Source organism: Phoca vitulina, unplaced genomic scaffold (assembly GCF_004348235.1).
Source record: "Phoca vitulina isolate PV1807 unplaced genomic scaffold, GSC_HSeal_1.0 scaffold40, whole genome shotgun sequence".
Taxonomy (NCBI): domain Eukaryota; kingdom Metazoa; phylum Chordata; class Mammalia; order Carnivora; family Phocidae; genus Phoca; species Phoca vitulina.
The window spans coordinates 19,463,026-19,477,244 of record NW_022589743.1 but is presented as its reverse complement, the minus strand read 5'-3'; the positions used below and the strand labels follow the sequence as shown (position 1 = coordinate 19,477,244).

The following is a 14,219-nucleotide window of genomic DNA, read 5'->3' as shown; positions in this document are numbered from 1 at the left end:
AGTGCTCCATGCAGAACGTGCCCTCCTCAATACCCATCACCAGGCTAACCCATCCTCCCAACCCCCTCCCCTCTAGAACCCTCAGTTTGTTTTTCAGAGTCCATTGTCTCTCATAGTTCTTCTTGTGTGTGATCATTCTTGAAGGTAAATGTTTGCTGTATGAAATTCCAACTCTTATCTCTAATAAACCATACTTTTTAGGACACTAACTGTTGATATAAAAAAAAAGCTATATAACATTATCTTACCCTACTCAGAGTCATCATCTTTCCAGAGGTTATTAGAAAATAATGGGAAAATCTTTTCAATACAATTAAATTTCTTAGATTTTGCCATTTTTTATTTCTAATATTTTTTGGACTTTAAATGGTCTTAGAACCTGAAATAGGTGAAGAGTCCCCTGAGTAGAATCCTTTCTGCATGAGCATTTTTAGTTGATGGTATTGCATCATATTTTCTTTTTTAATACAGTAATGATAAAATAGAAACAACCACTGCTACCAGTGGGATATATCAATATGTTAGATATTTTACAAAGAAAAGTATATAGTCTTAATTGTTACTTCATTAAAAGAGGTAAAAGCATGCTAGGTAAAGTTTCAGTTGGTTTCAAAATGGATAAAATGCTGCTTGACTTAATCCATCTTTATTATCGTGTAATGGAATGAAATCTTTTTAAGAAACATGTCAAGGTGATCATCCTTGGTATTGTTTAGTAAGAAATAAAGTTTAATAATAATATGGTTATATTAGAACAGTTTGATAACTAGTCAGGTTTTTTATGTAAGAATTTGAAATCTGGTCATATCTCTATTAGCTAATTTAACTTTACTTCTGGTTTTGCCTTAGATCTGGTCCATTTTTATATAGAAGTAAACTGAGTAGCATTTTTATGTTTTTTCCTAAATTACTTATAATCATCTTATAGAGTCCTTATTTCTAATCATTCTTTATACTTGGTTTTCTGTCGTACTTTTAAAGTACATGGACTCTAATACTTTAAAGTTTATGGTTTGAATTTTATAGGTTCATTAGCCCTTTGTTCCCAGGGACGTACGTAAAACATATGTAAGTTATCCATAACTGAAATTGATGATGGATGTTAATTGAATATTTACTAATTAATATTGTTACTTGATTAATATTTAAGTTGAATTAATTTTACTTGAATTAGTTGAAATTAATTGGTGAGTAGTCTGATTAAACTTTTTTCCTGTCTACATGACAAAATACATAGAGTTCAAAATTGCTCAAATTCACTTGAAGTTTTTATTTTTTCTGATGTTAGAGGTAAATGAGAAAGTAAACTCTGTTGGTACTTCTGTTTCCAGAAAATAATTTCCCATTATAACTTTGAAAATTAGTGGAAGTTGGGAAGAAGCAGCTATATTGCCTCTCTTGTCTAATCAAGGTATATTTGTAGTTTTTTTTTTAAGAAATAATATTTTTAAGAAATCAAGATAGAAAACCAACATCAAGATCCCTAAAATCTGATTATTTTTCCTTTTGTTTTTAAATGAAGACTTTTGTTTATATATTACTATTTGAAACTGCTTAGAATGAATACACAAAGATTATTAGGGTACTATTTTCATGGTGAGTATGGTTTGGAGAGCATTTTTGTTACTGCATTTTAAACACTGAATTTTTTTTTTCCTGCCTGAATACAACTTTCAAAGAGACTGATTGTATTTTATGCACACACCCTATATAAGAAGAATGTTTTTAAGTAGAAAAAAGTGTTGTCCAAAATCTCAGAAGGAAAATTATTTTTGTTTATGTTTATAGATTCAGCTGTTATAGTAGTTAAACCTAGTGATGATTGATTAAATAGTTTGAACTATTAATAATGCCTCTGGGATTAAAGACAAGTTATAGAGAAGTACTTTAGAACCTTAATTTGCAAAAGCCTTTGTCAGTTAATTGATAACAGAGAATATAGACGTAATATTATTTAAAATTAAAATCCCTAAACTTTGTAAACCAAGAGAGATTCCCCTAGGTAGTAAATAATATCCTAAATTTAGCTATCCTGTTCAGGCTTTAGAGAAATTCTAGGGAAAAGGTAAACTATCTTTCTTTTGAAATGATAATATAGTTGTTTATATAACTTTTACATATGAAATCCATTATTTTAATTCCTTTGATCACAAGTCCTAGTCAAATCAAAGAACTTTTTGGTTTGATATTGCTGTGCATTCAAAATAAAAAATATATAATAGTAACTAGTTCAATTTAAGTGTATCTTAAACTAAGTAATTTTTCTAATAATAGATTTTGGGAGAAGGAAAAAAATTTAAAATGTTTATTTTGTGTGTGGTTGTCTGTCTTGACTGTCTCATTTGTGTTTTCTGCCAAGAAGCTTTAACTGTATTTGTCAAAAACACTTTTCGACTAGTAGTTTATTATATTCTTATTATCATAAATGTTAAATCTTTATAGCCATATAATCAGTAAATGTTTTTAGTATTAATTAAAATAATTGAACATCTTATTTGAATCAAAAGGAAATCACAGTATTGTAGGAAGGTAATTATAATTGTATTGTGAAAGGTTTATTTAAATGACTATATATAAAGGCTTTTAAAGAGTTTGTTGCAAATTGGAACTGGTTTTGGGGGAAAAAATGAGTAAACTTCTGAGAAGTCTTTATTATAGGAAGTCTTTTTTTTGGAAATTCCCAGACTTCTTAGGAAAATGAGTTCAATATTTATATTTTTAAACAAAAACATTTTTAAAGTTTTGATTTTCTATTTAGATAAGCCATCACAAAACTCAGAAAATGAACAAAATTCTGTTACCTTGGAAGTCCTGCTTGTGAAGGTTTGCCACAAAAAAAGAAAGGTAACATATAACACAATATTGGTAGATTGAGGAATAATTTTTTAATTGAGTATGTTCATGCATATATATTGTGCTTTTAAACCTTAAAAGCTTTTTCTTTCTTTTTTTTTTTTTGAGAGAGAGAGAGAGAGAGAGAGAGAGAGAGAGAGAGAGAGCATGTGGGGGGGAGGGGCAGAGGGAGAGGGTGCAAGAGAGTCCCAAGCCGACTCTGCAGCAAGCACAGAGCACGGAGCCCAAGGAGGGGCTCAATCCCACAGCCCCGAGATCACAATCCGAGCTGAAACCAAGTCGGACACCCAACCGACTGTGCCACTGAGGTACCCCAAACCTTGAAAGCTTTTAAATATGTTGATGGCTGAATTAAAAAACTGATAACCTTTTTTGCCAACTGTCCAGATCTTCATGTTTTTTTCTGGGCTGGCTGAGGTATCTGCATAAAACTTTCTGCTATAGGAGTTTTACGTTGAAGGGAAGAAGCTATCTTTTAGCACCTTAGGACATAATTTCAGATGCTTCCCTACCACTTCGATCTCTCAGCTTTTTAGCAATTTGTACCAATTGAAATTTAAATAAGGGCTGCAAGAGTTTTTCCCAAAAGGATTACCTCTTGTAACACTACTCTCGGGCAAAGAAATTCTGTTGCCAGTGTTATTAGCCATTGACCTATTAATACATTGCCTCAAGTTTTTATTTATAAGGTCAAATCTTTTCACCACAGAAACATGTTATGATAGTTAAATTTTCTCAGCAACCCACTAAAGCCAACAGATACACGTTTAGTAGCTTTAAGATCTTGGGTATTTTAAGATTAGGAATGACCTATATAGAGGTTCCTATTGTTGATGTTCTTCCAAAATCATAGTATGGTGACACAGGGCTTGAGCACTACTAAAGCACTCGTATGGAGTGGACTAAGGTGATAGGAGACAACAGTGTAAGTATATATTCAAAACTTTAACTTAAGAAATATCATTCCCCACTCCCATGCAATCTCCATATGCATGATAAGCAATGATGTGAACATTCTTCAAAATTCAGGCAAAAAAATTGTGAATATAATTCTAGTGTCCTTTTTGTGTTTCAAAAAAATAATAGGTGTAAACATTTGCTTAGAAGGATATACATAGGGGCGCCTGGGTGGCTCAGTCATTAAGCATCTGCCTTCAGCTCAGGTCATGATCCCAGGGTCCTCGGATTGAGCCCTGCATCAGGCTCCCCACTCAACAGAAAGCCTGCTTCTCCCTCTCCCACTCCCCCTGCTTGTGTTCCCTCTCTTACTGTGTCTCTCTCTGTCAAATAAATAAAATCTTTAAAAAAAAAAAAGAAGGATATACATAACCAACTGCTAATACTAGTCATCTCTGGAGTTCTAGGACCTGGGGGAGGTGGGGGAAACTTATGTATTTCTCATTTTATACTTTTTTGTAGAGTGGAATTTTTTTTTAATATATTAAGAATGTATTGTTTTCAAAAAGAAGCTACTATCTTGTTATAAAGGTCTTCCACATCTTCCAGTTTTTCAACTAAGCATAATTCCAGTTACATAATTACAAAATATTATTCATAAGATGAACAGTATTGCTTCTATTAAGCAACATTTAAATACATGGATTTACTATTTCATAACGTTGACAGTGGTGTTTTTATAATCTTTTTTCATTTCTAATGGTCCTATCAATTATTTTGTTAAAATAGAAAATTTAAGGGGCGCCTGAGTGGCTCAGTCCGTTAAGCGTCTGCCTTCAGCTCAGGTCATGATCCGTCCTGGGATCGAGCCCTGCATCAGGCTCCCTGCTCAGCAGGAAGCCTGCTTCTCCCTCTCCCACTCCCCCTGCTTGTGTTCCCTCTCTTACTTTCTCTCTCTCTCTGTCAAACAAATAAATAAAATCTTTAAAAAAATAAAATAGGGGTGCCTGGGTGGCTCAGATGGTTAAGCGTCTGCCTTCGGCTCAGGTCATGATCCCAGGGTCCTGGGATCGAGTCCCGCATCAGGCTCCCTGCTCCTTGGGAGCCTGCTTCTGCCTCTGCGCCTCTCTCTCTCTCTCTCTCTCTCATGAATAAATAAATAAAATCTTTAAAAAAAAAAATCTATAAAAAAATAAAATAGAAAATTTAAGGGAAAAGATTACTAATTTATATGAGCTTAACATTTTTTTTATTTTTTTATTTTTTTATTTTTTTTTAAAGATTTTATTTATTTATTTGAGAGAGAGAATGAGAGAGAGCACATGAGAGGGGTTAGGGTCAGAGGGAGAAGCAGACTCCCTGCCGAGCAGGGAGCCCGATGCGGGACTCGATCTAGGGACTCCAGGATCATGACCTGAGCCGAAGGCAGTCGCTTAACCAACTGAGCCACCCAGGCGCCCGAGCTTAACATTTTAAGCTTGGTTTTAATTCCATATTTCCAATTTATTTTTTATTTTTTATCCATATTTCTAATTTAAAACTATTTCAGATGACCATCAGCTAAATATTGGATATACTGTATCATTTTCATTATATTGAAGAAATCCTCAATAGTTAATATTTGGGATATAGCTGTTCCAAATTTTCTTTTTGCTTCATCACAATTTTCAGAAGTATAGTTAGAATTTTAGCATGCCATTTGGTAATGATGTTTCCTATATCTGTGATTATAAGTTTTATTATAATTCTTACAATAATTGCGCATGCATAAATAAGTATAATTTCATAATTTTGCCTTTGCAGGATGTAAGTTGTCCAATAAGGCAAGTTCCTACAGGTAAAAAGCAGGTGCCTTTGAATCCTGATCTCAATCAAACAAAACCTGGAAATTTCCCGTCCCTTGCAGTTTCCAGTAATGAATTTGAACCTAGTAACAGCCATATGGTGAAGTCTTACTCATTGCTATTTAGAGTGACTCGTCCAGGAAGAAGAGAGTTTAATGGAATGATTAATGGAGAAACCAATGAAAATATTGGTAATTTTTATTTTAATAGTTTTATTTTAAACTTTGCTTTTCCAAGGAAGAAAATGGTGCAGAACTAGAAGTAAATTGCATGCATTCTAAAGGCATGAAATGACCTCTATTTGCAGATATTTTACAGTCTGATGAGATAATTAATTTTATGGTAGATTACCCTGGAGCTTAAACGGTTGGCTGTTGTGCTGTACTAGGTATTTAATCTGTAAAGTTCTCATTTTTACATGATGAAACATATTTCATGTAGTAAAAAAAGTACATTGAACACTGGATGGAGAAGACTGGTATTTCAAATTAGTCTCTCGGCAAACAAAACAATGAATTCATCCCTCCCCCCCACACACATTTTATTGTGAAAAATTTCATACATATGTGACTGTCCAAAGAGTTTTATATAGTGAACATTGTCTACCCACCACTTAGATTCTATAATTAAGATTTTATTATATTTGCTTATTACATATCTATCCTTCTGTCTTCCCAACAGTTCTGAATCCACATTTGAGGTAATCATTCAACCAACATATAAGTGCTGGAAATACCAATATCATTAAAACATTCAGTCCTATCCTCCAGAAGCTCACAAAAGCTGACCTAGAGTGCAGAGATAGATATAAATAATTGTAGCAAAATGATGTTGAATGGTATAATAGAGGTATATGTGAAGTTCAGTGGAGAGGCACCATTGGGGAAATAATCTTTGAGTCTTGAAGTAGCCTTTGGAGTTGAAAAGTAACCATAAGAGGATTTTTTTCTCCTTGCCTAGTAAGGACATACACATACGGTAAAACATAAAATTGAAAAGTGTAAGTCTGGACATTATATCACAAATTAATTGTAATTTGTACCTAATTTGGGATAAGGGATCATATAAAAAAAAGACCTTTGTGTTTGAATATTTGACTTATAAGAAATGTTTGTGAAATTCAGATGTCAATGAAGAACTTCCAGCTAGAAGAAAACGAAATCGTGAAGATGGGGAAAAGACATTTGTTGCACAAATGACCGTATTTGATAAAAACAGGTAATGTTGATGGACAAGTGAGGTTCCCTTAATGTTCTAGAAATGTTTTTATTCTGAAGAATAATATAGTGGTGATATTTCTTTGCCTTTGTTTCTCTTTATTCTTATAAATGATAAAAGAAGTTTGTAAATACTGAATTTTTCTCTTTGTCACATAGAAAGCAATAAACAGATGAGTTGCTATTTGAATGGCTCAGTTAAGATTGTTTATTAGGCATGTCACTTCTTAGTGTCTACTCTTTGTCAGACACTGTTCTAGGCAGTGAAAAGGCAACAAAATCCCTGCCTTCATGGGACTTAACTTCTAGTGGAAGAAACAGACACCACCACCCAAAAATTACAGTAACTCACTATTGGTGAGTGCTGTGAAGAAAAATCGAGAGAATAAATGGTTGTTTTATAGAGAAAGGTCTAGGAGAAGGTAATATTTGAAAGAGACCTGAATGAAATGGGCCATGTGCAAATCTTGAGGTTATGTCTTATCAAATTAAGGAAGAAATCTCTGTGTTGTCATCGTGTGGCTCTGTGTATTTGGCACAGGGTAGCAAAGAACACCTGGATTTGTCACCATCTCCAGTTTTTTCACTGGGGAGTGAAGCATCTTAGTGCCAGTAAAAGAATTCTTTTTTGACAGGATTGGGGAATGGAACCTGTAATGTGCCATGAGTTCTTGTTTTTGTCTGCTTGCTGGTAGTTAACACAGTTCACTGTTAGTTAGGCATAGGGGAAAGAGGCAAGTAAAGCAATTAGTACATTCCTCCTCTTTAAAAAGTACTGTCGCTTATTAGCCACCAGGTGAGGGAAGTTACAAGTCTTTTAATAGGAAAGCAAAGATGGTTAGGATAATGCCATAAATGCTGGCTACTGTATTGCTGTATTGTGTTAGAATAAATCACTTAATATTACTATTAGAATATATCACTTTATATTAAACCATTATAGTGTCTTCTTAAAGTCAGAAATTTGTAGGTTAGAGATTTAAATGGGAAACAATAGAAACATGTTTTAGGAGATCGTAGTTAAAGTTTATGGGAGAAGCAACTGGGATGTGACACAGTGGGCTTCATTGATGTTGGTCAGTATTCTGTTTTAGGCAGCATGGGGGTGGGTATTGTGTGCTTTTTAAAATTCTTTCTGCCTTACACATGTATTAACATATTCCTTGTATGTATGAAATGCTGCTTTCTATTTAATGACTAAAAGTACCAAGTAGAAACCATGGGAGAATTTTCCCCCGATAATTTTGAAAATTTCTAAACTATAAAAAAGTTGAACAATATAGATAGATCATTAATACCCACATACCCTTCACCTAGATTCATCAGTCATTAACATTTTACCACATTTGCTTTATTTGTGAGTGTGTATTTAATCTTGTGCTTAACCATTTTAAAGTTAGAATGTGACATACTACTTCATTCCTCACTCCTGAACATTTCAGTATGTATCTCCTAAAAACAAGGACAGTTTCCTTCATAACCACTGGTGTAACCAATACAACTGTCATACTCAGGAACTTTTAACATAACACAACAAATACTATCCCCAGTTGACCACAATAATGCCCCTCGTAGCTGGTCCCATCTCCACCCCCACCCCAAGGGTTGTGATCTGTAGCAAGTTGCCATATCTATTCAGTCTCCTTCCATTTGGGATAGTTCTCCAACCCTTTGTTTTCTCTTTTCTTTTTGCCTTTTGTGAAACTTTTTATTGTTGTTAATTATAATTCGTATATTACCTTTTTTTTACATGATATTCCTTTCAGGTGTACAACATAGTGATTCCAACAATTGCATACATTTTGTGGTGCTCACCACAATAAGTGTAGTCACCATAGAAAGTTATTACAGTATGATTTACTATTCCGTATCTCATACTTCTCATCCCTGTGACTTATTTATTTTATAACTGGAAGTTTTTACCTCCTAATCCCCTTCACCTATTTTGCTTTTCCCCCACACTCCTCCCCTCTGGCAACCACTAGTTTGTTTTCTGTATTTATGAGTCTGTCTTTCTCTTTTCGTTGTTATTTGTGACACTCTTTTAAAGTACAGGCCTGGGGGGGTGGGGGGATGGGTGCCTGGTGATGGGTATTAAAGAGGGCATGTAATAAAGTACAGGCCTGTAGTTCTGCAAAATGTCTCTCAGTTTATGATTAGATTCAGGTTAAACATTTTGGGCAGGATACACTGAACAGTAATGTGTTCTTTGTGTACATCACAGATGCAGGTAAAATTAGGTTTGATCACTTGGTTATGGTGGTGGTCACAGTATTTCTCCATTGTAACGGTATCTTTTCCCTTTAATTAATTAATACATAATTTCTATGGTAATCTCAGTTTCAACTGGGTAAATGTGCATTTTCTGCCCAAAAACCTTCCACCCAAAAGTTTAGCATCCATCAGTGATTCTTGCTTGAAAAAATTATTCCTATGGCAGCTGCCAAAATGTTAACATTCTGTCATTTCTTCCATGTTTATAGGCATTTTTTCTTATAAAATAGAAGAGCATTCCTCTCAACTTATTTTTATCAATTTTTTAATCAGTATTTCTTCTTAATCAGTAACAAATTCCATTTTTATTCATTCTGCTTTAATCTACTCATGTTGTTACTCATTTTAATGCTCAGGTTGTCCCAAATTTAGTCAGGAGGAGCCCCTCTAAACAGGGTCCTATATGTCTTTTTTACTTAATTTTTTGTTGTTTTTCCTTATTTTCTGAATAGTAAGATAGCCCAGGCTTACATTCTCCCTCTCCTGCTTCTGCTCTGGAATTGGTCATTTCTTCAGTCTTGATTCCCTTTTTTTTCCTTTTAAAGATTTTATTTATTTGAGAGAGAGCAAGCCATGCGCTAGTGTGAACGAGGGGAGTGTCAGAGGGGGAGGGAGAGGATCTCAAGCAGGGTCTGCTTAGTGCAGAGCCCAACATGGGGGTTGGGCTTGATCTCATGACCCTGAGATCATGACCTGAGCCAAAACCAAGAGTCAGATGCTTAACTGACTGAGCTACCCAGGTGTCCCCCACCCCCTTGCCTTTTTTTTTTTTTTTAAGTGGGCTCCACACTGTGGAGCCCAAAAAAATATTTTTTATTTTTTAAAGTAATCTCTACACCCAGGATGGGGCTTGAACTCACAACCCCAGGATCAAGAGTTGCATGTTCTTCTGACTGAGCCAGTCAGGCACTCCTAGTCTTGATTCCTTTTAATGGAGGAAAAGTATTTGCAAGCCAAGATCTGAGGAGTTAGATATGTAAAAAGTTCTTATAATCTCAGAGAAGTTAAGGTCTCCTTAAAGAATGACCACAATTCAAAAACCTATAGAAAAAGTATGAAATATTAAGCAAAATTAAAAACTTATTCTGAAAACAAAGAAGTCCTCTTAAACTAAGTCAAAAATAAAATGACAAGGATGACAAGGGAGAATTAATTTCAACTCCTACTATAGATTGATGTCTCATTTCTTTAATGTAATAAGATCATACTCATTAAAATACCACAGCCCAGTAGAAGAATGAGCTAGAGATAAAATAAAAATGTTTACAAAAAAGGAAAATATATGTGGTTCTTAAACATTTAAAAGATAAGACATCTGAATATAAAAGTACACTGAGATGTCATTTTTTCACTTACCAGTTTGGCAGAGATCAAAAAACTGATAAAGCACTGTTGATGAGGCTGTGGGGAAAAAAGGGCCTCCTCATGCATTACAGGTAGGAGAGTAAATTGGATTGTAGCTATCAAATGTACAACTATAAAATAGAATATTATGTAGCCATGTAAATGCATGAGGGAAGCTTCGTTTCAGTTTAGAAGTATATGAATGTATTATTACCTATACAAATACATAAAAATAGCTTTTTAAAATGTTAAGTTGAATAGCTTTACTGCTACACTGTTGAAGTAGAATAAATCCAAGGCGCACAGCATAAAGACAAAAATTCTTAAGTCTCAAAATCATTTGGTATTAAGATCAGACTTAGAGATAGGCTACCCACATTCAGTTGTTAGTGCTGCCTACTTTGTCACCTTAAGTCAAGCTACTTAATCTTTTTGCGTCAGTTTCTTCTTCTGAAGAGTGGAGTAATCTACTTCATAGAGTTGGGAAAATTAAGTGAAACATGTAAAGTCTTCCAAATAATGCCTGGCACATAGTAAGCACTCAATAAATGTTAGCTGTCCTAACAGAACTATTCCAAGACTGATGAAGAGAAACCAGATTCTTGTGACATACAATTTATCATTAAGCATGGTTGAAGAATGGTGTTTAGGGTAGTAGTGTTACCAGTGTTAAAAGGTATGAAAAAAATAATACAAACTGTATGTACACACACATATATGTACACATACGTTAAAACTATAATGTGAGTATGGGCATAATTCTTTGATTCAACTGGTATTTCATTCATTTATTCATCCATGAAATGTTTATTGAGCACCTATATGTGCCAGGTGCCCCCAGGATCTTATAGTTACCAGAGTCATAATCATCAAGTTTACTGGTCATGAATGAAAGTCAAGAATTCTAGTTCAAATTTTTTCAATAGTCAGAAATGACAGAGGCATAATTCTTAGTGGTTACCTAAGGCAAGTATTGTAACACTGTTGTTATCCCGTTTTCTTAAAGTATAAAGCCTACACTTGTGCTTTATACTTAATGTTTAAAATTTACCAAGTTTTGAGAATTTAGGCATATATTATATGTTAGTATAATAAGTTGTATCTGACTAGCCACAGTAATGAAATAATTCTCTAGTAGTAATAGTTATTAGTGCAAATCAAAATTGCTTTTGTCAGGAATGGAGAGTAGGTTGATTTCAAAATTTCGTTGGGTATGTAAGCTAGTTTATAAATTTAATAAATGCTCTTTAGTATAAATCTGAAGATGTAGAGTTTGTGTACTTACAATAATACACAGGTTACTTTAAAGTGTATGTGTTTGTCTAACAGGCGCTTACAGCTTTTAGATGGGGAATATGAAGTAGCCATGCAGGAAATGGAAGAATGTCCAATAAGCAAGAAAAGAGCAACATGGGAGACTATTCTTGATGGGAAGGTATGGACTGCTTAGAAGGTGGAGCACATTATAGTCATGAACTCCCATTTTTGATTGATGTTTTCTTTCCCAGATGCAAATTCATGTTGGAAGTAGGGTCCTTTGTGTTTATACTTTGAAATATACAAGTAAAGATTACCTAGTCAAAGTATTCAATGGAAAGCACTGTCCTTGGAGCCAGAGTACTAGGTTCAAATCTCCACACCTAGCTGTGTGGCATTCTGGTGAGTTATTTAAGCTTTTGTGTGTCAGTTTTCTCATCTAGAAAACGAGGCATAGAATTGATGGATTAAATGAAATAAATATGCTTAGCATCGTGCCTGGCATAAAATAAGTGCTCAATAAATGTTAACTACTATTATACCTGCAACCAGTACTACACTATGTGTTAGCTAACTTGAATTAAAAACAACAGCAACAACAAACTGTTGTAAATCCTGCTCATAGTAACAGCAGGCAACATATGATGACCAATAATGCATTTGTCAAGAAATCTGCAGAACTTAGATAAATCATACTTAAAGTAACTTTTCTGAGACTTAAAAGAATAAATATATTTCTTGGGGAGGCAGACGCAACGGAATAAATTAGTCATTTATTTCCAAATATGTTATGTCAGTGTGCCATCACAAACAAAATCCTAGGATTTTTTTAAGCCTTAAAATTAGTCTCAAGTTAACCTAGGACAGTATGTAATAATAGTAAGGAATATTGTGGAAGTTTTCTAAGGACATTTACTTAACGGATAGTAGAACATACTATAAAGGTAAAAAAAAAAAAACCAAAAAACCTTAAATTGTATGGTATAATAAACATAGGAATAGATGAGTGGATCACTGAAGCATTGTTTTAAAATAGTTCCATGTGCATTTGGACTTCAGTCTGTGATAAAATTGGTATTAGATCTGTGTGGAAAAGATCATTCATTCATTGTGACAGAACTGGTCTCTAGCCATCTGAAAATAAACTTAGACCTCATAAATTCCAGAAGACTCATAATTGAAATGTAAAAATTAACATTACATAACTTCAGAAAAAAATGGAGATGAATATTAATATAATCTTAATATGAAGAAAGCTCTTACAAGTATGCAAAAGTTAGAAAGCATAAAATAACTAATGAAAGTGAATCATTTCTCCACTGTAAAAATCTAAAGTTAAAAACAAGTGATAGGTCAGGGAAAAAGTAACATACAAAAAGCTAATATGAATGTGTAATTTTATAAATCAATAAGAAAAATAAGCAATCTAATTAGAAAAATGGTTAAAGGACAATCAGGCAATTCTTACGGCAACAAGTATAGATGACTAGCTAGCAAGCTTTTAAAAAGATTCAACCCTCTTAGTATTCAAAGACGTGTAAACAAAATCAGAGATAATACTTCACTAATTTGAAAAAAGATTGACCGTGTCTAGTTTGAGATGTGAGGACATGTATTCTCACATAATGCTTCAATGTGAGACTAACTGGGGACAGCCTTACTGGAGGGCAGACTGGCAATATGGATGACATTTTAAATTGTGTTTATAGGCATTAACAATTAAGCCCAGTTCCTCAATTTTGTCACAAGGTATAGTAACTGGTTAACTGAAAAGATTTAGATTTTTACAGTGGAGAAATGATTCACTTTCATTAGTTATTTTATTTTGACAGATGCTGTCAAAAATTTTTAAGTAGTGAGAAATTGGAAATACCTTAAATCTAAAAAGATAGTTTAAAAAGAACAATACTTTGACAAGAAGATTTCCATGGTATTTAGTTTTTACTTAATAATATACATATTCCTACTTTTTCTAAAATTAATGGTGGTTACCTCTAGGTGATGGGATTTTAAATTTTTATTTTTTATGCTTATCTATAGTGTTTGAATTTCATGCAGTTGTTCATTATGTTTTAAATTTCTTTTAAAGTTTAAATTTTTATTCACAAGAAAATAAGAATTACATGAGTTGTTGGTTTTTCCCAAGAAATTGAAGCAATAGGGCATCCCTTTAAAGTCAGAGCATTTAGATTTGGTTCTTTTTAAAAGCTTTGTGGTATTCTTTTAAATAAATGTCTTATAATTTACTAAACCAATGCTATTTTAATGGATAATTCAATTATATTAATTTTTTTTTACCTTTTCACAAATGTGAATATACTAGTACATATATCTTTATGCATTGCAAATATTTTTATGAGATAAATACCTAGATATGGGGAGACTTACTTTTTCTTTTTTTTTTTTTTTTTTTTTTTTTTTTTTTTTTTTTTTTTTTTTTTTTGAGTGAGAGAGAGAGAGAGAGAGAGGCAGAGGCAGAGGGAGAAGCAGGCTCCCCGCCTAGCAGGGAGCCCGATGCGGGACTCGATCCCAG

The 14,219-nt window shown here is 33.5% G+C and overlaps 1 protein-coding gene across 2 annotated transcripts in view; it reads left to right on the top strand.

Moving 5' to 3' along the window:
* Positions 1–14,219, top strand: part of SUZ12 (SUZ12 polycomb repressive complex 2 subunit) — a 44,281-nt gene that overhangs the window by 17,170 nt on the left and 12,892 nt on the right. For both annotated transcript variants that reach the window (XM_032428679.1, XM_032428680.1), the window contains 4 exons: positions 2,759–2,844; positions 5,554–5,785; positions 6,719–6,812; positions 11,759–11,864. In XM_032428679.1, coding sequence (XP_032284570.1) covers positions 2,759–2,844; positions 5,554–5,785; positions 6,719–6,812; positions 11,759–11,864 — 518 coding nt within the window. The remainder of the gene's footprint in view (positions 1–2,758; positions 2,845–5,553; positions 5,786–6,718; positions 6,813–11,758; positions 11,865–14,219) is intronic.